The following is a 25,927-nucleotide window of genomic DNA, read 5'->3' on the forward strand; positions in this document are numbered from 1 at the left end:
TAGCTAACCCGGAAAACGTTGTTATTTCTAGTGAATATGTTGGTTGTAAAATAAAAAAACAACTTATAAGTGTGTTTAAATGTTTTAAACACAAATGTGTAGATCATACAAATGTTCATGACTCTTGTGTTCATACTTGTGTTTTACATACCGAGGAAAAGAGCGCCAAGTCGATTACCACCGACAAAAATTTAAAAAAAAACAGGAAGTGGGTTATATCTATGGTATAACCGCAAGGGTGACGTAGGACTATCGTTGATTTAGAGATCATTTGTATGAAGTTGAATCTGAATTCATTCTGAATGAATGAATATTTGAAGAACTTCGAAAACGAGAGCGTTACGCTGGAGGCACAAGGTTTTATGCATCCAATATTGGATACGGAAATATCCTACTGATGGGGAAGAATAATCTTCAGAAGCTATCCTGTTGATTGCGATTGATTGAAAAACCACAAAACCAAATGTATTTGGTCACAGTGTTACATGGATAGAAAACATTCAATTAAACTCTTTCACATGAATATATTTTGAAAATTCCCAAAGGAACTGGCAGATTATTTTCAGTAACGATTAGATATTTCCACATTTTCCTCGATACTCGAAGCCCACCAGTGGTTAATGCCAACTCGATAACCACCTGTTAATAGCACTTGATTGAAACATATTTGGTCACAGTGTTACATGGATAGAAAACATTCAATTAAACTCTTTCACATGAATATATTTTGAAAATTCCCAGAGGAACTGGCAGATTATTTTCAGTAACGATTAGTTATTTCCACATTTTCCTCGATACTGGAAGCCCACCAGTGGTTAATGACAACTCGATAACCACCTGTTAATAGCACTTGATTGAAACATATTTGATCACAGTGTTACATGGATAGAAAACATTCAATTAAATTCTTTCACATGAATATATTTTGAAAATTCCCAAAGGAACTGGCAGATTATTTTCAGTAACGATTAGATATTTCCACATTTTCCTCGATACTGGAAGCCCACCAGTGGTTAATGCCAACTCGATAACCACCTGTTAATAGCACTTGATTGAAACATATTTGGTCACAGTGTTACATGGATAGAAAACATTCAATTAAACTCTTTCACATGAATATATTTTGAAAATTCCCAGAGGAACTGGCAGATTATTTTCAGTAACGATTAGTTATTTCCACATTTTCCTCGATACTGGAAGCCCACCAGTGATTAATACCAACTCGATAACCACCTGTTAATAGCACTTGATTGAAACATATTTGGTCACAGTATTACATGGATAGAAAACATTCAATTGAACTCTTTCACATGAATATATTTTGAAAATTCCCAAAGGAACTGGCAGATTATTTTCCAGCAATGATTAGATCTTTCCGGAACTTTCTCGATGCTGAATGGCATCCTAACGGAAAGAGTTCTGCGCGTGTATGTGTCGATCCTTCGCCGTCCACCTCCTCCAGCACGTTAGGCAACGATGTTGTCTTGTCGATGTCCTCACGAAAAATGAATGTGTCTCACCACCAAAATATCGCTTAAGTATGCTTTTTGTGTGTGATTGAATCGAGAGAAGGTGTGGTTTACAATGGCAATTTGGAAGGCAAACTAGAGGGGCGACAACATGCTCCAATCGCTGTTCAATTAGAACTGAGTGGATTTCCGAGCGCCGCTCGCTTATATACCGATTAGTGATTTCAATAGCCTGTTTTGAAAGCAATTTTAAGACTATTGAAACAAGTTTTTGGATCAAAAAGTAACAAGTATATAACGCGTAGACATTTTATCTTTCGAATGAAGTGTTTATCATACCATTTCGTTCAGTTGTTTAGGAGCTATTAACGCTCAAAATCTCGGTCTCCGGCGTAACGCTTTCGTTTTCGAAACTTTGATTTTACACCCCGGTATAGAAATGAAAGACGTAGTCCTACGTCAAAAAAACGCAAACCATTCCTTGTATTCCATTTCCGAATTATTTTATTAACGAATCTGACATGTTTGTTCTCTTGAACGTTGAATGTAAAGTGAAAAAAGGAATACTTTTTGTCGTAAAGTAGATAAATTAAATAAGGAAAATCAATGTAAACTTCGTTGTTGCAAATATGTTGTTCTTCATCGAACCACAGAACTTAACATCAATATGAGCATTGAATGTTTTGCTCAGCTGAGGTGCATCTGGCACTGCCGAACGATTCTCCATGTCAGTGTCTACGTTGTTACTTTTTATGAATGATTGTCCGTCATTATCAGTATTTCTTCGTTGATATATTGGACCAAGGCTTGCGGTCGTGTCATTGGTGAAATTTATAAGAAAATGCAGTGTACATTTTCCATCCGCCATGCAAGGTTATAAAAGTTTTAGATCACCGCACGGTCGCGTTGACGGAATTGAGCTTCGTTTACGAGTTTAGGGGAGCGCCAATGATTAATTTTCAGGATAAAACTGCAGTGGCCGCTTTTTTTTGCTCTGGGCTTGGATCGATTAATCGATGTAAATTATTCGTTCGCTTCGATTATTGGTTGTTCAGTATTTGTTCGATTAATAATCGATTTCTGTAGGAAGTATTTGATTAATCGAACGATTATCAGGAATCACTATGAGTGATGCCACGGTATGTCGAATAAGAAACAACTCTCTGTATATACTTCACTAAAATTGATTTTCAATAAAAGAAAGGTTCATTCAGAAATTGAACAAGAAACAAGCATACGCCACAGAAGTTCTACCCGAATGAAATAATGAAATTACCCAAAATGTTGAAATGTAATATTATAATATAGTATAATAATAGTTGATATATGAGGGGCTTAAAATGAAAGGGGTGTAAGTGATTTGATCGATTTCTCTACATCGACTCACTCTTTTGGTCATAACTTAGCTGCAAATTCTTTCTCAGCTGTAATTAACAATGTGGAAGATAGGTCAAAACCTCATCTATCGGATTCTATAGCAAACTCAAATTGGAACGTTTTTGTAATTGAGTTATTAACTAAAGAAAAAGTTGATGAAGAGAAATCGATCAAGTCACTTACACCCCTCATTTGCTTTACTGAAAATGATTTTCAATCAAGAGAAGGTCCATTCAAAAATTGATCAAAAAACACGGATACTTTTCAAATGAACCAAAATTTTAAATATACACAAAATCAGGCCGAGGACATAGAAAACGCGGTACGGTGCGATGCGCTTTCCCGCAAACGAGCCCGCGTCGCATCGTAATCACTATGTCCTCGGTCTTACATGTCTCCACAATAAGTCAATGTCTCAAAATAAAAACAAGTCTTTATATCTGGCATCTCAGCTCCTGCCCCAAACGTTCCCATCTTCTATTTTTCTATTCATCTTGATTAGAGCAAAACATCGTAGGATTAATTTGATTGGCATTTAGTATTTATGTTTTACCATCGTGCAGCAAATATCAATTTTAAAAGTTTTACTAATTTCTGTTTCATCTCTTCACTACTATGGAATCAACTATTAAGATCAAACAAGAACCAGGTTTTAAGACGCGACGGGGAAATGCTACGGTATCGGGCACACCATTGCCAATTCCCCAACCAATAGCGACAGCAGTGAAATCTGAGAGACTTTCGTCATTTCGGGTCCCGAGAGATCTGACTCTCGGAGGTCTCACGAATGGACGTGCCACTAAACCAGTCGCTAATAAAAAAGTGTATACTCCTAATCTGAATGCAGTGCGAAACAAAGACACGTAAGTATCTGATAATTAAATGATTTGCATGCTCAAATTAAACGCTCCTTCCTTTTAACAGCAATGTCAAAACAGCTTCGACTGGTCAGAAGCAACGTACCAAAATCGAGCGCAACAAAGACTCCAAAGCACCTGCCAAAAATAAGGGTTTATTGGTACAGACATCTGGTATCTTTTCGGAAGGTCTTGCCCAGCGAACGCTGCAACGGTCGAAATATGAAAAATACAACAATTCATCGAAGGAACCTGGTGAAACGATCCGAAGGCCAGTGTATCGTACAGAAATCAAACTCGATCCAGAAGAAGAACGAAAACGGATATCCGATTTAATTGGCGATCTTGATCCGGATGATTTCTCCGATGATACCAAAAAGCATGAATTCGGTGCCGATATGCCGATTAAATTGGATAATTGTGAGTATGAATAAAAAATAAAATATTTGAATCAAGGGAAACAATAATTTCTTCAACATGAAAATACATTTACGTTTTCCTTAAATATTTCAGTGGACTATAAAATAAGACCTTCAGCTGTGAAAACAGAAATCAAAGATGAGCTCATGCCAAAACCAGAGGCGAGCGATTTGCTCGAATCCATTAAAGAAAGCGGTAAAAATAACTTCTTCCTGCTACAGCTGCCCGATGCGTTACCCGGAAAAACTGACGCAGAATCCCCTGCTACACAGGAAGCGGACAACTCTCCTGAATCGGCACGTTGCACACTACGTCAATTAGAAGAGGGATATATCGGAAAAATATTACGGTATCGCTCGGGAAAAGTAAAGCTTCAGTTAGGAAATACAATGTTCGACCTAACCATAGGAATGGATAGTGGATTTTTACAAGAACTAGTATCGATCAGTACCAACCCAACGGAAAGAAGCGGTAATATAATCAATCTTGCAACAATTAAGGCAAAGCTCAATGCTTCGCCAGACTGGGAAAATTTATTCAAACGATCTTAGAAATAAAATTTTATAAAAACTAATTTCTCTTTTGTTTTAAACCCATGTTAGTTTTGGTTCATTTTATTAAGACTGATTCAATATCACTACATAATATCCATTTTAAGACGAAGTAATTTCATCTTTGACGCCTTCGATTTTTTCGCTTCTATGTATGTTGCCATTCGAATCTATAGCAAAATTGTAACTAATTGGTTGTACTAGTGCCTTCTCTATCGCTTTATCGATGTTTTCTTTTGTAATAAAATTCACTGCCTGTTCCTGCTCGTATCGTACGCGATCTTCAATAAGCTTCAAACGATCGAGGTCTCTTTGTTCCTTAGCAGCCAGCCGCTCCAATATGTAATTATTCCTATGTTCTCGCTCGTTGGCCAATCGTTCGTCGCGAATAGCGGCGATTTGCTTATTCCAGTCATCATTTATCCGTTGAATTTCCTCCCATTCGGCCGCTTCTTCTTCCTGTGTTTGAATAACCATACCGGCTCGAGAGACTAGCTTGAATGCCTCGACTTCATTTATAAGGAAACTGCGAACGGCTTTCATCTGGGTGTGATAGTTATTGTGAAGACGTTTCAATTCAGCAACCTCCTCCTCAAGTTGTTGCTTCCTTTCAGGAACGCGGAACAATTTGGACTTAGCCGTACCGAGCCATCGAGGTTTTCGTCGATAGCGTACGGTTGTGTATTGCAGTAGAACTTTTATCGGCTGCTGTTGTGCGTTTAGCATGTATTTCGTAGCTAGCATACCGGCGACCGTAGTTATTCCGGACATACCTCCAATGTGAGCTGCAATTGAACGTTTTGTTGAATATTATCGTTGAAAACACTAGGTTTTTGATATCAGCAGAGCTTTCGAAAAATATTAGTTTGACGTAATCAATGTGATATTTCTAAATTTGACAATTACGTTTCTGCACAGAGATGCCAGATTTTTTTTTCAACATTCATGAATGCTAAATTTGTCCATCAAGTTTTCAGGAGAAAATATTTTCTCTCAATCCGTGTTACCAAAAGTACAGTGTCGATATCCATCGCTGTTTTGAATTGTAGTTTTTGCTATCTAATAAACCTGAAGGCAATTTCTAATTGTTAGATTTTGAATGAGAACAATTACTTGATGCTCTTCAGAGTCTAAATCTAAATTTATTTCATCTACTTCAAAACAGGCCCCTTCTGAAGCAATATACTTTTCCAGCGAACAAACCAGATGTCTGAACAATTTTATAGCTGTCTTCAAGAATTGCCTTCAGTTCACCCAGCGAAATCGTTTTTATCTTTTCAATTCTGTGAAAACAGATCTCATGAAGCGGTAAATTGAGTTTTGGAAATAAAAAGCACACAGAGCCATATCTGAATAGTACGGTGCTTGTTCAATCACATTCGTGCCATTTTTGGTAAAAAAATTGTTCACAATGATCGAAAATCTAAGTGTTACCCTTTCACAAATCTGACCATTTACGACGAATTTTATCTGTATTAAACGCCTCATAACGCCAAGCTAAATTCCCCAAATTCCGAATGAATAACATCACTAACATCGAAGTAAACAGTAAACAGAAGAGGTGAATGGTCGTGCTTGACGTGGCAAATCGTTTATCTTTTCTCGACCGTCTTTGGATGCCTTTTACCATTCATACACCAGTGTTCTCGACATAGTTTAGTCATTAAATGTATTCTTCCACTAATTTATTTTTTTATTAAAAAAAACACGCTTAAAACTTCGACATTGAGACTACTGAGAGTAGTCCCAACTTTAAAGAATTAAAAAATGTTCAGCGGGAAGATTTAAAATTAAAAATTCCCGGTATATATTTGAAAGAATGTACTCTCTTACATAACATACTGTTGCAGTACGGGAAAGTTGATTCATTTATAATTTTTATCTTAAAAATCCATTACTATTTTGGCCCACCGGTCATGAAGCTCAAAATCGTCAACGTGAATGATCCATTAGATCTGAAACACATGGGACGTGCATTATACAATTGATAATGTACAAACATTGTACGTTTTTCGTCTCATTTTATTGATCAAAGATCAATTACTGTAAAACCATCAAGATCAATTTCTGTAAAACCATGAGGGCAATCACAATCATAAGATTTCAAGCAAAACGTGTTGATGGATGAATGGTTTGGAACTGAGAGAGAGGAGCCAGCTCGCGTTTGTTGTGATGGCCCTTATGTCAGCGCGAACCAGTCACGGTGAACCAAGGGGAAGTATTGAAATATGTAGAAAATTTTAACATAACATTTTATTGCAAGAAATTTTATGTGAAAATGATTTTGACGTCGGACTACATCTTTCATTTCTATACTGGGGTGTAAGTTCAAAGCTTTAAGAACGAGAGCGTTACATTAGAGAAACAGGATTTCGAGCATTGTTAGTTGATAGAAATGGTATGTTAACCGCTTCATTCGAAAGATAGAATGTCTAATGTTTGTTAGTTATTGATCCAAAAACTAGTTTCAATAGCTCAAAAATTGCTTTGAAAGCAAGCTATTGAAATCACAAAAATCTGTATAAGCAGGTGCCAGCTTGGAAATCCACTCAATTATGATTGTATAGCGAATGGATCATGTTATCGCTGATCAAGATTGATATGGTGAAGCTAATTAAACCAAGCTAATTAAAAAGGAAAACCCGCAGACAACAATGGTCACACACTTACTAGAAATAAACTATCAATTTTTAGGTTAAAAGTTCTCTATATTTCTCTGGTATTCTTCGCTTGCATTTTCACGTTAGGACATGTTCGCTCTGACTGTTTGGAAAGGAATGATTTCACTTCGTTACGCTGCTGTACTTCATTGCCCACTGATGGGCTGATGCGCAGTGGGGATGACGTGACGTGCGTTGATGTTGCTGTTGTTATTGTTTTAGTGCTTTTTCTCTATGTGGTTCGTTTCTGCTTCGGTAGGATTATTTTGGAATTTTGTCGTTTGTATCATGGTCGAATAGAATGTGAAACTGAATATCGTGCGCAGACTGTGCACTGGTTTTGTAGAAAATGGGTTTGTGGCTACTTATAAATTTCATCATTTGTGGCTCTCAATAGGCGGATTTATAATACATGAATCTTACTTCCGTTGAAAACGGAACACTATCGGTCAATTTGATTGGACATTCAGTGCTTCTACTGCCTTGATAAGCGACCTGCATGCCAAATTTGAAATTTGAATATGAATTTGTCACCAGCGATGAGCAAGAAAGGAAAAAGACGTCGAGAGACTGGCAGTATAACTCTCATTTTCTTCCGAATCGTGATCACTGCCTATGCAAACAGTTGGTACTGCATCCTTTTTAGTCAACCTATTATTATTTTCATCGGACACAAAAAAAACTTTCCTCAAAATGCACCTGGTAGAAACTAATAATAATAAAATAATATATTCCACATACGCTGCACATTGCGTCGGGTAAAGGGTAATATCGGGGTCATAACCGGAGGGACGTAGGACTACGCCAAAGGTTGTCAAAAATATAAATATTGGTTTATTTTCATTTGTTCGAATTTAGGTCAAGTTATTTCACTTCAGAAAAACAAGCTCAAAATACGTAATTCATTGTTTCATATTTATATACAGTGCAGATGTAATGTAGACAAACTAAATGCGCAAACCATTATCAAAGCAGTGAAGCAATAAAACATCCGAGTAAACCTTCACCTTCAACATTAGCATGTTGATTGTTTGGTGCCAAGAGCAAAACTTCATCTCAAATGCTGTGAAAAACATCGTTTCCAAATTAATAATCCACAAATTTGTGTCTGCACCACCTTTCGCTGAACAGCTACAGTAATCCGAACCGAACCGGTAATGTTTTGACAGCGTAGTGATAGCAACCGCCGCAAAACGAAACATTCGAAACACCTTTTGTTTTCAATCGAAGAAAACGGCTCTCGCCGCTGGAAAATGCCTTCTTCACGCCCAGCTTGACTTTTAATCCGGGAACCATGAATGAATTCGCGAAAACTAAATGAACGATCGGAAAAAGTCACAAATGAGCCGAAAACACCCATAAATTCACGCAAGATCTCATCCGGCAAAGGAATCATAAAAATTTGTTTGCTTATTATTTCGGATATTGTTTTAGAAATCATCGAAATAATTCTTCAGGACAACTATATCGAAATAGTCAGAAGTAAAAGAAACTTGTTTGAGTGGGCCGATGCTGCTGGAAGCCATGATGTGGGCTGACCTAGTACATCTTTCATTGTATCCCACATGATCAGTGTTCAAATTTTCGTTTTCCCCCCATATATTCCTGTTAGTCGTAGTCCTACGTCAAAAACCAAATCGAGGATAAAAACGCACAAATGTACTCACAAACAAAGATTCACGTCAAGTTTGAACACTTTTCTCATAGATGAATGACAACAACTTGCTTGATTGAAATTGTCCGATTTGAATTTTCTTGATGAGAAAGCGCAAAAAGAATAAGAAGAAAACAAACTATCTGTCATTCAGCTGGCTCCTCTCTCTCAGGTTTGGAAAATACTTTGTCGCTAATGTATTTCGTGTAAGAGGTACTAGAGGAGGGAGGTGATCTGGCGTAGTGGTAACATCCATACCTCTCACGCTAAAGGTCACGATTTCAATTCTCACTCTCGTCATTCATCTAAAAATGGAAGCAAAAGTGACGAACCAGCCAAAAAGTATTGAAAGTCACTAGAATAGAGATAAAAAAGGTACTAGAGTGTGAAGAGAATAGGTATGTATGTCTTATGGATCCTTACACTTCGTGTCAGAGACATTGTAGAGTGGAGAAGGTGGTGAAAAACTTTGCATAGCTCAATCCCTACGTGTGAGAGGTATGGGAAAGTGAGGAGATGCTGTAGAACTTTGCGTCCTTTGTGTGAAAGTTACTGGAGTGTGGAGATAGTTATTTCAGCCTTATTTGAATGTATGAATCATTCATTACGTGCACACTGTTGCTTGCTGGTCGTCCGCCCATCTGAGAGTCCTCCTGTGAGGCGTGAGGTTGTTCGGTTTCATGCGTCTTTAAACGCATGTTATACGAAACGAACAGTGCATGGTAGTCCATCTGTGATCCAAAAGTCATTATCTTTTCGATACACGGATACTATGAAAATGTAGGTATTATTCCGTTTTTGCTCTCAGCAGACTCAGCCAGATTTTAATTTTTGTTGGCTTTAAGTTGGTTTTAAGGAACCGAAATTTTATTACATTTATAATTTACTTAATATAGTATATTAGGATGAAAAATCGATTACTGAGACACTGTTGACACTCACAAGAGAATATAGATGGCTTAAATAAAAACAGGAAGTGGGTTATATCTATGGTATAACCGCAAGGGTGACGTAGGACTATCGTTGGTTTAGAGATCATTTGTTTGAATTTAAATCTAAATCCATTCTGAATGAATGAAAAAATGAATATTTGGGGGACTTCGAAAACGAGAGCGCTACGTTGGAGCCACAAGGTTTTATGCATCCAATATAGGATACGAAAAACCTTGTTCTGAAGAATAATCTTCAGAAGCTAACCTGCTAACTGTACTTGATTGACAAATCACAAACCCAAATGTATTATATGGATATTTTATGGATAGAAAACATTAAAATAAACTCTTTCGCTTGAATGTAATTTTCAATTCCAAGGGGAACTGGCAGATTATTTTCCAGCAACGATTATATATTTCCACATTTTCCTCGATACTGGAAGCCCACCAGTGGTTAATGCTAATTCGATAACCATCTGTTAATAGCACTTGCTTGAAACATATTTGGTCACAGTGTTACATGGATAGAAAACATTCAAATTAATTTTTCACATGAATGTATTTTTAAATTACCAGAGGAACTGGCAGATTATTTTCAGTAACGATTAGATATTTCCACATTTTCCTCGATACTGGAAGCCCACCAGTGGTTAATGCTAACTCGATAACCATCTGTTAATAGCACTTGATTGTCACAGTGTTACATGGATAGAAAACATTCAAATAAATTCTTTCACATGAATGTATTTTTAAATTCCCAGAGGAACTGGCAGATTATTTTCCAGCAATGATTAGATCTTTCCGGAACTTTCTCGATGCTGAATGGCATCCAAACGGAAAGAAATCTGCGCGTGTATGTGTCGATCCTTCGCCGTCCACCTCCTCCAGCACGTTAGGCAACGATGTTGTCTTGTCGATGTCCTCACGAAAAATGAATGTGTCTCACCACCAGAATATCGCTTAAGTATGCTTTTTGTGTGTGATTGAATCGAGAGAAGGTGTGGTTTACGATGGCAATTTGGAAGGCAAACTAGAGGGGAAACTCTCTGAGCTCGGAACTTTCGGCGACTGAGCAATAATCGATTGCGGGTGCATACAATACAATTGGATACGGAAATATCCTACTGATGGGGAAGAATAATCTTCAGAAGCTATTCTGTTAATTGCGATTGATTGAAAAACCACAAAACCAAATGTATTTGGTCACAGTGTTACATGGATAGAAAACATTCAATTAAACTCTTTCACATGAAAATATTTTGAAAATTCCCAGAGGAACTGGCAGATTATTTTCAGTAACGATTAGATATTTCCACATTTTCCTCGATACTGGAAGCCCACCAGTGGTTAATACTAATTCGATAACCACCTGTTAATAGCACTTGATTGAAACATATTTGGTCACAGTGTTACATGGATAGAAAACATCAAAATAAACTCTTTCACATGAATGTATTTTTAAATTCCCAGAGGTACTGGCAGATTATTTTCCAGAAATGATTAGATCTTTCCGGAACTTTCTCGATGCTGAATGGCATCCAAACGGAAAGAATTCCGCGCGTGTATGTGTGTGTAGCGATGTCTTCCCGGGGAACCGTTTGTGGCATCACTCTTCTCCTGATGGATTCCCTTCTGGCCTAGGGTGCACAAACAGGCTCTTGGTGACACCGTTCATCCGCGCTTTCATGATAAACGAAGAGCTTCACCACAACAGCGACAACATGCTCCAATCGCTGTTCAATTAGAACTGAGTGGATTTCCGAGCGGCGCTTGCTTATATACCGATTGGTGATTTCAATAGCCTGTTTTGAAAGCAATTTTAAGACTATTGAAACAAGTTTTTGGATCAAAAAGTAACAAGTGTAGAACGCGTAGACATTTTATCTTTCGAATGGAGTGTTTATCATACCATTTCGTTCAGTTGTTTAGGAGCTATTAACGCTCAAAATCTCGGTCTCCGGCGTAACGCTTTCGTTTTCGAAACTTTGATTATACACCCCGGTATAGAAATGAAAGACGTAGTCCTACGTCAAAACATATATTTTAGAATACATTGAAAATCTTGCCAGAAGATCTCTTACCGGTACATTCGCTCCCTGGTTTGGAATCATTATGCTCCAGGTGCTCTACAATGCAACGTATGTTCATTCTTTATATGATGTAAAGATTTATTGATAGTCTAACATTCGCCGTTTTTGAAATGCAACTTTATTAGCAGTTCCGTAACGTAGTTCGTTGTGTGCGACTAGTTGTACACTGTTCCACACAGTTCCACACTATTCCAGTGTGAATGCCCGTTTCCAAAAGCTAACAACCTCAATTCAAAAATTAAAGTAACAATTTTGCTTCAGTGTAATTTATAGCAAGATTGTCAGACGTATGGGCTGCCAACATGCTAACCTCCTTGTGTTAGTATGAATCTCGTGACACTTTTTACCATATGTGAATACACATCCAGATAGTGTTTGTGCAAAATTTAAGGAAAAATTTTCATTTCTTGTGCACGGGTTGTACGTTCCGTACGCTCAATCAGTCTTGTGATACCATTTTGCTTCGCTCGGTGTTTGGCATAGCATTTTCTTGTTTCGATACCTGCGTAAGTGTTTTTAAATATTATTTCTAATTGGAATTTGATGGAATGTTGGATTATTTTCTTGAAATTCGAAAATGTACGCTAATTAGTGCGAAATTTGTAATTTCCAATAATATTAGTGATATTGAAAGCTGTCAAAAAATGGATGGATTAGGTGTTAGTTGCTTCAATTAATAAATAATCGTTTTGAAAATCATATAACTTTATTCAATCAGTTTTTGAAGATCTTCTATTTAGTCCCGTCTTGAGGAAATTATGCTTGTCGGAAAACGCAGTAATTTTTCATGTTGGTCACATGATATACCACCTGATTAGAGGGTGAATTACAAAATATGTGACAAATGTAAAAAATCGAGTGAACATCAAAGTGCATATATAAAAATCGTATAAAAAACCGAAATTATAAAATCGCTAATAATTTCAAATTATTCTTCAATTTTCGCAGGACACCTGAGGAAAGCGAAGTGAGAAGAACTAAGGATGTCCAATCTGAAAAAGATCGCCGATGAGGACCGCGAGTCCAAATTCGGATATGTGTACGCCGTATCCGGTCCTGGTGAGTTCCCTATTATGTGGCCAGAATTCAGTGCAATCGTTTTTATTGAGTCCACAAAAATGTAGTAAATGATATCAAAAAATTGGAAAGAAATAGTCACATGACTTGGATGTGTATGTGTTTACGTAATTTATATGAGCTACACCGACCTATACGTAGCTGGAGTTTATAATGATGGTTGCAGTGGTGATAGTATAGTGTATCGTCCCCAAGTTCACTTGATGTCATGTTTTCACTCAGAAGGAATCACCGAGATCATCGTCGTTCCTTCACCGTGGGATTTATGAAGTTTAGAATACGATTTGATAACTACTAGCTGCATATTCAACTACCATGCTCATGAAATTGATGTTTGAAAAAACGTTTTGCAACGTAATCATCATAACTAGTAACTAACTAGAGATAACCACCTTCATCATCAAATAATGTTTCGTAATCCCTTTAAGATAACGTTGGAATATGCATCTTTGCATCTGTATACTTTTGTTCGATATAGGATTTCATATTTAGTGGCTCTCTTGGTCACTGTGTCACACACCGTCAGTTTTGCGTCCCACATAATATACCGAAGGCTTCGTGTTAAATTCCCGATCTGGATGGAGCTTTTTGTCTAAGGACTTTTCTTAAAAACCTGCGTTGAGATGGCGAAGTTTCTCTAGGAGCATTATAGACATCTAGGATGGATGAGAAGTAGCCGAATTTCACATTGAATCACGAGGTTGATTTATTCAAATTATTCAAAAAAATATCGACGTTTTAAGTGTGATAGCTTCTATTCTTCGTAAATTGAGCATAATTATTGAAGATTCTAATATTAACTAATAGGTACATTGGAGGATTACAGACATTAAACAATTCGTAATGATAGCTGTTCAAAATATTATGAAAAAAAGATTGCTGAAGATGAGAATTGATTTACTCAAACTAATTTTTCCAACGTGATTAAATTTTTGATTTGTTTTGTTCTCTAAAACGGACTGCCATCATATTTTTCTACTAGCGAACTATGTATTCCAGTGATTTCATCTAAAATAGGACAGTACTGCGGCTAAAAGACTTCTTCACTAACCAGGTGCTTCAAGAAGCTGTGTTTCATGTCTCCATTCATTGACTGTCTCTCACTTCGATCGGCTTTGATTGCCTCCTACGTCGAGTATAGGGACACAATTTCCATCAGTTCACGAAACCATTGCAGGTCATGAAGACAATCAACTGGTGCATATTTGTGAGTGTTCGCAAAATATCATCTGGTATCCCGCTAGACGTAACTTATGGCAGCCGAAACTTCATCACCAGTGATAATCCTGCGAATCTCTTTGCTAAATTCTTCCGTAGCGTTTTCAGGTATGGTGAGATTTTTCCGTCGCAGATGTATGTTGATCAACTACCAAGCTAAAATTTTGGCATGCAGCAGCCTCACTTCAGTCGTGCCGATATTTTTGAACCCATGGTCAGGTTCGGACTATATTTCGCCGTCCTTCGTCAAGAACTGTGCAGCATCGTTAGCCGCTCACGCCTTCCTTAGGGGAACCGCGGGTATAACGGACAGTGGGGGTAATATGGACAGGTGGTTGATTTGTATAGTTACATTTTGAATTTCAGATTTCTGTCAATGAGAACACCTTCTACATGCTATTCTATAATATTTAAGCCACCCTATGGCGATGAATACTGATCAAAAGTGGAAAAGGGAAACAAAAACCGAAAATTATAAATGATACCGCGTGTGGATGTAATTTTAGCTAGTTCGATGTTAAGCATTTTGAGTAGTTTAATAACTAAATTCATTTCGCTGATGGTTATATTTCGGTTTGTGAGCTAATAGAGAAGCAATATTAGGTATGTACGGAGAAGTAAATTCATTTTTGAGTGAAAAATTTAAATTATTGAAATAATCGTACTGGTGGGGTAAAACAGACAGTTACCAGTGGGAGTGAGATGGACAGTGAAAAGTCTGTTTAATCTATTCCTAAGGAACGCCATGCGTCTATAAATGGAAATCAAATCGTCAAATGTGGACTGTTAAGAAGCTGACTGGAACCAAAGGCAAAAAAGTTCAGGGTCTGCCCGTTTATATTACTGAAAAGAACGATATCACTTCTAGGTGGTTGGTGGTTGATTCGATTTTTTCATCATTTAACGGACATTCGTGATGAGTTCAGACCTTGTTTGGATAAAATTATTCCTCTCGCGATCGACAAACCTCTACGCTTCATATATTACAAACCTGTTCATATTCCCCCACTACATGTCCATATTACCCGCATCGAAAAAAAAGTTGTGCTTTTCGGTCTGTTTTAATGTCAGTAAAAAACATTGAAAACATTTTTTTATAAAATATTTGGCCAATAGGTAGAAAAACAGTATGTTGAATTGCAAGAACATGAGTTTTCAAAGATATAATTGAAATTCTTCTTAACATGTCCGTTTTACCCCCACTTCCCTTATATTTAACCACTCTTTTATGGATAACATTTTTCCGGGTGTTTGGAAGCTTGCATCAATCACACTTATCATCAAGGCTGGGAAATGGAAAATGTTCGGCCCATTTCGATCTTGAGCTGTTTGGCCAAGGCGTTAGAAAGACTTTTGTGTGACAAGTTGTATTCAGCTGTTCGGCCAATGATCTCAGATCCTCATCAACATTGATTCATGAAAAAGCGCTCGACAACCTCTAACTTAATGACCTTCACCAGCACAGTTATCCGCAGCATCGAGGAGCATCAACAAGACGCCGACTTCTCGAAGGCTTTCGATAAAGTACCTCACAATCTCGCCGTTTCACAACTGAATCGCCTTGGTCATCCTCCGTGGATTGTTCGCTGGGTGAACTCTTACTTGTCATGTAGGAAGGCCCTCATTAAGGTTCATGATGCCAAATCTGAAATCTTCGTTTAATTCATTAACTAAGTTTGTGACCACTCAAGCTCCCGTAAGTCGCAATACATTGATGATTTTAAGACAATCTATAGCACGATCAACTCGGTGCTATATTGCTGCGTGCTTCGAACAGAAATGGTTCGGTTAAAAACGTGTTGTCAGTTGAACGCCATGCGGGTAAACACAGCAAGGTCATCACCTTTACCCGTGGTCAGTCGCCGATCAGATTCAAATACTCGATGAACCAGTTGACCCTTGAAGAGTTGATTCTATAAACGATCTTGGACTGATATTGGCCAGCAGACGACGATTCAACGAACATATATCCATGTCGATCGCAATAGCCAGTACCATGTCTGGATTTTTACGTCGCAACACTGCGCAGTTCGACGACATTTATGCGCTTAAAACTTTGTATAGTTCGTTGATTCGTAGTGTTCTATATATGAAGTACAAATTTGGACTCCACATTATACGGTCTACGTTTCACAAATTGAACGGATTCAAAAAAGATTCGTAAGATTTGCGTTACGCCGTCTATCGAGTCGAGTCGACTAGACTTTTACAGAGACTCTTCGTTTTTGACGTCATACGTCATTATATTGACTGCAGTAGTCTGCTACAGAAAGTTAGTTTCCATGCACCAGCCCGCCAGCTTCGTAATACTAGCCTTTTATGGATTCGAAAACACCGTACTGCCTATGGCTACAATAGCCCACTCGACAAATGCTGCAGATTTTTCAATGACGTTTGTAGATTTTACGATTTTAACATTAACGGGCGACATAAAAGAGATGTTTCATCAGGTGATGATAAATGAATCAGATCAACAGTGTCAAAGGGTTCTATGGAGAGATGGAGACCAAAGCCGTAGCTGTCTATATCTATATTATGAAAGTCATGATTTTCGGGGCAACATGTTCACCAAGTTGTGCCCAATTTGTGAAAAACCATAATGCCGAACGGTTTCGAGAACGATTTCCGCGAGCGGCTGATGCTATACGAGACGCACACTATGTTGATGATATGCTGTCTAGTGCAGAGTCTGAAGAAGAAGCCAAGTTGAATGGCGTTCACGTTCCCTGTGGAACTTTTGTCGTCTGAACGTATGCATTAACTAGCGTCATTTATTAATACTTGATTGAGGTTTCACAAGCCAAATTACACGCCTTGAATGTATTTCGAGGGGCAAGCACTAGAGAATACGCGTGACCACAGTGCAAGTCGAAGGAAATTTCTCTGACGAGAAATCCCCCGGCCAGAACGGGAATTGAACCCAAACACCCGGCATGGTAATGTGAGACGCTAATCACTCAGCCACGGGTGCACTTATGGTTGTATTATATCTGAGGTGCTGAAAATGGAAGGGGTGTAGGGGAAATAAGGGGAATTTGGACCCCCTAAACAAATCGGCTTATATTTCCAAACCAAACCAATTTTGAATAAAAAAAAGTCACATTGAACACTGAGCTACACTCTGTCCAACTCTTTCAAGACCACCCTGTTTCTATTTCGTTGCAACACAAACAGTTAGAATTTCAACAAGATATATTCATGCATTGTAGACTGCTTAGAATAAAGTATATTTAACGTCAATTCTGTTCAAAAGAGTTGTTTGTTTATTCATTGTGCTTAAATATGATAATTTCAACTGTCCAGTTTCTATAAGACCACTTCAAAATTCATGAGTATTATCAATGTAAAATTCAAAACGATAGGCTGATTCACATGTCAATAATTGGTAACCTTGCCATTTCGTCTAATAACCTTGAAAATTAGTGTTGGAATACTATTTACCAAATTCTGCTGAACGGATTTCTTGATATTTTTCCATTTTTCCGAAATTGCGACATTGAGTTCTTCAATCGTGGTGTACCGTTTTCCCTCAGAGTCGATTCTGCGTACAAGGATCCCCCCTAAGATTTTCAACAGGATTCAAGTGTAGAGAGCGAGCCGATCAGTCCAAAAAATTAGGTTTTTGGTCCTTAATTCATTGCTTAGTTTACTTGCTGGTATGAATAGAAGCATTGTTTTGTTGGAATGTGAATTTTTTGTGACGATATCCACGCAAAAACGGTATGAGAGAGAATTCCAGAACATGTTTGTGATCCTTCAATGATATGAATACTATTTTGAGCTTTCCGGTTGCGTCCCCCCCAAACCATGCACAATCCTCCACCAAAATTCCTGGTTGAAATATACTATTCCTTCTTCCGTAAATCACATCAGTACCCGTTGCAACCGTCAGGACCATCCAAATTGAACTTGTTTTCGCCAGTGAAGATAACCTATACATTGAAGAACTTTTTCGTTATAGTATATAGCAAAATGTATTTTTTGGAATCATTTTTTGTCACAACATACCATTTCCCACTGTCGGTTCATGTGAGCTCTGGTAAAACTCAGATGTCTTCCGAGGTGAGATGGTGTAAGATGAGAAGTTTTAACCTTTTATGCCCTCTTTATGTGAGGATTTTTTACCAAAATTTGATGAATTGTCACCCGAGCAATTAAGTAGTTGAAATATTGCTTTATTTAGACATGCGATTGTGAGGTATTCGAACCCGTTCTAGCTATTTTCGGCTTATCCCGATCAGAGACCTTCGATTTACGTGCAGCTCTCTTCTTCTTACCGTATCCTTGAGGATTCGCCAAATAATTTAGCACTCCTTGATTGGATCGTCCAATCCGACGAGAAATTTTTCTGATATCAACATTTTCTAGGTGAAATGCATCGATTTGTCTCTCTTTTCTCTCCGTGAGGACTTTTCCCTTCGGCATTTTCCAGGTTTAATTGATCAAAACAACTAAAACAATGGAAAATGTAACTGGTCTTATAGAAACTTGACAGTTGAAATTACGAAAACGTTCGTTTACGCTCAGCGCTTGCAAACACACAAATGAAAATCATGCAGTGTATTGTAGTCACCAAAACCTACACACTAGTATAAATAGAAGCATTGTTTGTTCACAATGACACAAAGCAGCAAGATCATCACCTAGTCTTATAGAAGTTGGACAGAGTGTACACTTGTTTTCTCTCAATCAATAATGTTTAATCATTTCATCAAGCGTCAAATTACCAAGTATATCATAAAATAAAAGAGATGATTTTTGGACATTAAAATTTGATGCGGGGTGATTTGGACCGTCTGTGGGGTGATTTGGTCCAGTGTGTGTTCGAAAAAAACGTTTATGTTGTGAAGTATTTTGGGATAATGTTACAATCAGTAACAGTGTTCTGGAATCGATACCAGGTATCTTGGCCAGATTCCACACCAGAAAAAATGCATTGAGAACCATTTCTAATTCAGCATGGATCTTTACACTGTTGTTCGAGTATTTTCAAACACTATCGATGCTTGGTCAAAGAAAATCCATCCTTGATAGCCTGATTCAAGCTCCTGCTTTTTCCAACGTTGTCTGCCCATACTTTCTTTTGTAATTCAGCGGCAATTCACCCCACAGAAACGTGTCCATGTCACCCCACACAACATGCACAAATTAAAATGCAATTAATTTCATTTATTGTCAACTTACAGTTTCGCTGCATCGAATTGTTTCTCTTCTGTAGGCGAATAGAACTTTACTGCACAATGCAACAACTGCAACTGTAACAACCTTAACGCCACGATCGGAAAACACACATTTTTTTAATAATCAAAGTGCTTGCTGTGTTTATGCTACCGTTTCCCTCCACCTGGTCAATTTTACCAAAGTTTTTTTCGTATTTTTTTTAGATAAATCACCCCTCCTCTTCTGACATAGTGAAACCCATGAGATTAGCTTCCACATTAGTTTTTGGACCAGCAGCTTTGGAGATGGGATCTTTATGGTTTGGGGAGAATTTTCTCAAAAAGGCCTGGTTTAGATATCTTACCATCAACACGAATGAACAGTCAGAAGTGCAACAAAGTACTTCAGAGTCTTTTACTGCTGTTTTTGCATCAAAAACAATGTGATAATTGGGTAATCTGGCATTAATTCATGAAATCCGGAAGGTCATGGCATGATTTAATGAATGGAGCCTTCAGCTGGACTGGTCAACTTGTTTATCGAATCAAAACCCTTTCAAGAACTTATGAGGAGTGATCGTACGAATAATAAATGCAGCTTATAAGCAGAATGAGTGATTTTAAGAGTTTAAACTAGCAGTAACCTTTGCCTAGAACGAGATACACACTCTAACATGGCGCAGCTTGTTCTATAGTTATGAAACATGGGAATTTTAGTTTTTTAAGTGTTTCGCGCCTGTACACAACAATAAAGTTCAAATGGCCAATCTAATAAATGAAGATAGACATTATATCCCGCATTATATACTTCAATTCAACCGACTTCTTACATATCTCTGGAAACTCAAAAAAATGGAGTGGTTCTATAGTTATGAAACGCAGTGTATAATCGAGTCCGAAATTGCAGCAGACTCGCTAAAGCTCGGTCGGACCTCGGCTAAAGCTCGGTCGGAGGATCGTATCTTATGTTTCAAACTAACCGGGCAATCAGTGGAACACAGGTTTTCGTTCGAGAGATCGGTAGTTCGGCGGTCGACTAGGATCGCCATACATAATGCCATACAAATGAAACACAAATTTCTGCCTTACTCGAGAATTAATCAAGCAAATGAAACGAAATTTGGCATGTGGAGGTTTTAGGTTGCAATAAATGATTCTATGGTGGTTAGACACTCCACCCCCTCTCTATGGGGGGCTGCCATACAAATGAAACACAAATTGGAAATGGATTTTAATGTGATAAAACGCACTCTTATATCGTCGTCTATCTGTCTATATAAATAAAAATGGATTTAGGGCTGTCTTCATTCTATCATATTTTCTGTATCGAACATTTATTCCATATAACGGAGAAACATGTTTTTTTGCAAATGGATGAAAATAATTTGACATTATAATCACGAGTTTTGGTAGAAGTACTAGAAAACGTGAAAGTGATAACGAAAAATAAATTTTGGGCGGGACGGAGTTTGCCGGGTCAGCTAGTCAAAATATAATTTTGCAATGATTTAGCTGTTCGGTCGACTCAGTTTTTTCTGAAATTGATTTGATTAGGATATCATGTAGTGTGAACAGAGATGAAAACGATTATACGAATTTTGTAGGAGAAAACTCTACAAGTATGCTAATAAATATTTTTTTTGTTCCTATCATTTTGTTCTCATAAACATCCAATATAACAAATCGATAGACACACACTAATGCTATAAACTATTTCCAGTCGTTACTGCCGAAAGAATGGCCGGATCGGCTATGTACGAGTTGGTCCGTGTCGGTTACTACGAACTCGTAGGCGAAATTATTAGATTGGAAGGCGACATGGCTACCATTCAGGTGTACGAGGAAACTTCCGGTGTTACCGTCGGAGATCCTGTCCTGCGTACTGGCAAACCACTTTCGGTCGAGCTTGGTCCTGGTATGTTTTTTTTTCGAGGATACGTTCAACAAAATAATGAAACTATCATTCGTATAACCTTTTTCAACAGGTATTATGGGCAGCATCTTCGACGGTATTCAGCGTCCGCTGAAGGATATTAACGAATTGACCAGTTCAATTTACATCCCGAAAGGTGTAAATATTCCGTGTTTGTCGCGTACCGCAAGCTGGGGCTTCAATCCACTGGGCGTCAAAGTCGGTTCTCACATCACCGGTGGAGATATTTATGGTCTCGTGCACGAGAATACTCTTGTCAAGCATAAGCTTCTGGTACCGCCGCGTGCCAAAGGAACAGTGCGTTATATTGCACCACCAGGCAATTACAGCGTGGACGATATTGTGCTGGAGACTGAGTTCGATGGTGAAATCAACAAATACAGCATGTTGCAGGTGTGGCCCGTACGTCAGCCGCGTCCCGTGACAGAGAAATTGCCTGCCAATCATCCTCTGTTGACCGGTCAACGTGTGTTGGATTCGCTATTCCCTTGCGTTCAAGGCGGTACCACTGCCATTCCTGGTGCTTTCGGTTGCGGTAAGACTGTCATCTCCCAAGCTCTTTCCAAGTATTCCAACTCCGATGTTATCGTATACGTCGGTTGTGGAGAGCGTGGTAATGAAATGTCTGAAGTATTGCGTGATTTCCCTGAGCTATCCGTTGAAATCGATGGCGTCACTGAGTCTATCATGAAGCGCACTGCGCTGGTCGCCAACACTTCCAACATGCCGGTCGCTGCTCGTGAAGCTTCTATCTACACTGGTATCACTTTGTCCGAGTACTTCCGTGATATGGGTTACAACGTGTCTATGATGGCTGACTCGACTTCACGTTGGGCCGAAGCTCTGAGAGAAATTTCTGGTCGTCTTGCTGAAATGCCTGCCGATTCCGGTTATCCTGCATATCTCGGTGCTCGTCTGGCTTCCTTCTACGAGCGAGCTGGTCGCGTAAAGTGTCTCGGTAACCCAGAGCGTGAGGGTTCTGTTTCAATTGTCGGTGCCGTATCGCCTCCAGGTGGTGATTTCTCCGATCCTGTCACTTCCGCTACCCTTGGTATCGTACAAGTTTTCTGGGGTTTGGATAAAAAACTTGCCCAGCGAAAGCATTTCCCATCGATCAATTGGTTGATTTCTTACAGGTAAGATAGTAGTATATGGATAGTCATGTAGTTAGTCTCGAATCATTATGTGTTTCTTCTTCTTGCCAGTAAGTACATGCGTGCTCTGGATGACTTCTATGACAAAAATTTCCCAGAATTCGTTCCACTGCGAACCAAGGTGAAGGAGATCTTACAGGAGGAGGAAGATTTGTCCGAAATCGTGCAACTGGTCGGCAAGGCCTCACTGGCGGAAACCGACAAAATCACCCTGGAAGTGGCCAAATTGCTCAAGGATGATTTCCTGCAGCAAAATTCTTACTCAGCGTACGATCGATTCTGCCCGTTCTACAAAACGGTCGGTATGTTGCGAAACATTATCGGATTCTATGATATGGCTCGTCATGCGGTCGAAACTACTGCCCAGTCGGAGAATAAGATCACCTGGAACGTGATCCGTGACTCGATGGGTAACATTCTGTACCAACTATCGTCGATGAAGTTCAGGGTAAGTTTTCTGTGTTATAACGTTTGGTTTCGAACCCTTTTTCCAGAAATTCTAGTTTTCTTGTGCTGAATTTATTAACCTAAAAACTAATATTTTATCAAAATCACCAACAGGATCCGGTGAAGGATGGCGAAGCGAAGATCAAGGCCGATTTCGATCAGCTGTACGAGGACCTCCAGCAAGCGTTCCGTAATTTGGAAGATTAAATCTTTCCCATTTATCCAGAATGTAATATTCCCTGAAACAGTTTTATTGTTTTCATTGTAAACAAATGTGTAAATTTAGTGCAAAACAAAACGAAAAACAATAACAACAAAACCAGTAGAGGACGGCAATGATGGCGGTAGAGGTACTATTCTACAAGAGTATTTAGGTTTAAAACCATGTCCACGTGTAAGTTGAAAACGAAAAGATGACTTCAAATCATAGGCCCAATAACAGGAACGGTGAAACACATGTGCGGCGAGAACAACGTGGCAGAACAGACATATATCTAGATAAGGCAGTAAATAAGGTCACACCGGCAAAGCAACCAATCGGAAATGTCTTCAGATTTCCTCGTGCACATGATGGTAGTGAACATCACGCGAGAAAAACGGTCAAAGGGGATTTAGAGCAGTAAAAAATTACTCAGCGGAAGTAAAATGTGACGTCGCAAAACGCATTACAAATAGATGCAAATAATTATCGGTACTTCGGCATATGGGATAGAAGAAATTTTCGATTGAGCTAGAGAGTATGTAAATGTCTAAAGAACACATTATTATGTAGAACAGCAGAATAATCATATGAATTGAAAAATGTACTATGTTTAAGTGAATCATGTTGTTAAATCAGTTTTTATTATTTAGTTGATAGATTTTTGTCTTTTAACTACGTAGTCGTTTTTCTGTAAGCGGATCAGGATCGAAGATCGCTCATTGTGTTTTAAAATATTGTTTGCATAGAGATTATTCTCTGTGAAATTTCACAGTTACGCACACACTGGTGTCGTTTTGTACATTTCTGTAACTTGAAGTTATAAGTAGTTGATCAAATCATTATGCGAATAAAATCTTGCGAGAATTGCATTCCGAGTCACCATAACTGTTTTTTTCCTTTGTGTATTTGATATGTTTTCACTTGGTGTTATGCGTAGCCAAGGTTTACCTCATAGAATTGTGGGAGAACAGTGAAAGTGAGAAAATTCCCTACAGCACATCAGTGCGGGAGTGTCGGCCTTATTCTGCGTGGCGTGTGAGGTGAGATGACAATTGTCACTTATGTCACGCGATTCCACCAGGCGTATGCCGTGAGAAATCTCACTTGAATGAACTCTCACTTTATTCCCGCTCTCAAATATACGTGACGATTGTCACATGAACTGGGATTTCTAGGTGACAATCGTCGACATGTCTTGAGGTGTCGACAGTGCATGAAAACAAATGAAAAAAGGAAGAGGAATAATAAGTGTTTTTTTGGGTCGTATAGAATCGATAGTAATGGTATTATATGTATCAATAAATTCAATTTATCTTCAATTTTCACAGTACGAAAGACAAATTGCAAGTAGTTTGTTTTTTTTTTGTGAAAGCGGTAGTGAGTCTGTTATTCCTCAATTGGACGAATAAGCACACCGAAATTATTTTCATTTCATGAAATCTATTTATTTTCTCTAAAATATATCTATCATATGGGTCTTGTGTTTCATCTATCTATCCGCGAGTCATCGTCACCGAACTGCATATCCATTTCAGAAGCCGTGGTATATGCCCGAGCCGGAGCCAGAGCAACAATTTAACACTGAGAGTGCAGAGAGCAGCAGCAACTACGACCAAAACAAACAAAAATGCTAAACTTTACAGGATGCAATCAACTGTTTCACCAAATCTAAATCAAATACCTGCAAATTCGGCAGAATGTCCTGATACACTAACAACAGGCCAGGTTAAATCAGATCTATAGATACGGTACTGACTGCAGCAAAACAAATATCTGACCTCTCTGAGCGAAACAAATAAAATTCTGGGATGCCAGATGTTTTTTCTCAAATATATGCGATAAAAATCTGAAATATTTGTAAATATGTGCTAATGTCTGACATACTGACCAGCTTCGTTTATCATATGGAATCAATAATGTTTTGTCACTATTTTAAATAGCCTGCAGCAGGAATAAAAGGTTGTGATAAAAGTTAAATGTCTGCAAATTCGTGAACACATGTGCGAATGTGGCATCTCTGATCAGATTTGGCAACCAGCAGAATGAACGCCTTGTCACTTGCTGTTCATCCTCTCACATACATCAAATGAACCTCTCACGGCATCCGAAATGACTGTAGCAATAGAGTGAGGAGAGTTGCGTGATGGTGATGTGACAATTGTCATCTCACCTCACACGCCGCGTAGAATCAGGCCGTGTATTTTACATTTGACTGGCAATACTGTTGTGCCATAACATCACCTGATTGGAGGTTGCGGAATACAGGTTTCTGTGTTCAAAATGTAATGTAATGTAATGTAAAAATGTGTAATTGTATTTTTAATTAAAAATAAAATAATTCAAAAACCTGTAAATATCGTACAGAAAATAGTCAGAAAATCAATAACAAGTACCATCGTGTGCTTATTTACATTTTTTAAAATTTTAATTTTAAAATATTTGGAGTCTCCGTGATAAATGAACAGATATCCTTGCAAAGAAAAAACAGCATCTGTAGCCTTTACATCTTGGGGGGAAGGAAATAAAAAAACAGCGCTTCAGTGAAATATCTAGGTGTTATCCTAGATGGTAAACTAAACTGGAATGTGTGCTTCAATAATCAGTAAGGTCAATTCAGCCCTATGGGCATGTTCTAAAATGATAGGAAGAACATGGGGCCTTAAACCGAAAATAGTTATGTGGGTCTAACCTGCAATTGTGCGGCCTAGGATAACCTATGCCTCACCT

The 25,927-nt window shown here is 38.3% G+C and overlaps 3 protein-coding genes across 3 annotated transcripts; 2 read left to right on the plus strand and 1 right to left on the minus strand.

The window, feature by feature from the left end:
• Positions 1-3,353: 3,353 nt before the first annotated feature.
• On the plus strand, positions 3,354-4,697 carry LOC129779306 (DNA-directed RNA polymerase III subunit RPC4). Its single transcript, XM_055786712.1, has 3 exons — positions 3,354-3,709; positions 3,771-4,123; positions 4,217-4,697. The coding sequence occupies exons 1-3, from the start codon at positions 3,462-3,464 to the stop codon at positions 4,672-4,674; spliced, it is 1,059 nt and encodes a 352-aa protein (XP_055642687.1). The 5' UTR covers positions 3,354-3,461; the 3' UTR covers positions 4,675-4,697.
• Positions 4,698-4,706: 9 nt separating this feature from the next.
• LOC129779307 (probable 28S ribosomal protein S26, mitochondrial) lies at positions 4,707-5,573 on the minus strand. The gene has a single exon (XM_055786713.1). The coding sequence runs from the start codon at positions 5,443-5,445 to the stop codon at positions 4,777-4,779; it is 669 nt and encodes a 222-aa protein (XP_055642688.1). The 5' UTR covers positions 5,446-5,573; the 3' UTR covers positions 4,707-4,776.
• Positions 5,574-12,357: 6,784 nt separating this feature from the next.
• Positions 12,358-24,085, plus strand: LOC129777314 (V-type proton ATPase catalytic subunit A). The gene is made up of 6 exons (XM_055783540.1): positions 12,358-12,516; positions 12,959-13,069; positions 21,185-21,379; positions 21,450-22,533; positions 22,603-22,999; positions 23,113-24,085. The coding sequence occupies exons 2-6, from the start codon at positions 12,994-12,996 to the stop codon at positions 23,203-23,205; spliced, it is 1,845 nt and encodes a 614-aa protein (XP_055639515.1). The 5' UTR covers positions 12,358-12,516; positions 12,959-12,993; the 3' UTR covers positions 23,206-24,085.
• The last annotated feature ends 1,842 nt before the right edge of the window (positions 24,086-25,927 follow it).

Source organism: Toxorhynchites rutilus, chromosome 3 (assembly GCF_029784135.1).
Source record: "Toxorhynchites rutilus septentrionalis strain SRP chromosome 3, ASM2978413v1, whole genome shotgun sequence".
NCBI lineage: Eukaryota > Metazoa > Arthropoda > Insecta > Diptera > Culicidae > Toxorhynchites > Toxorhynchites rutilus.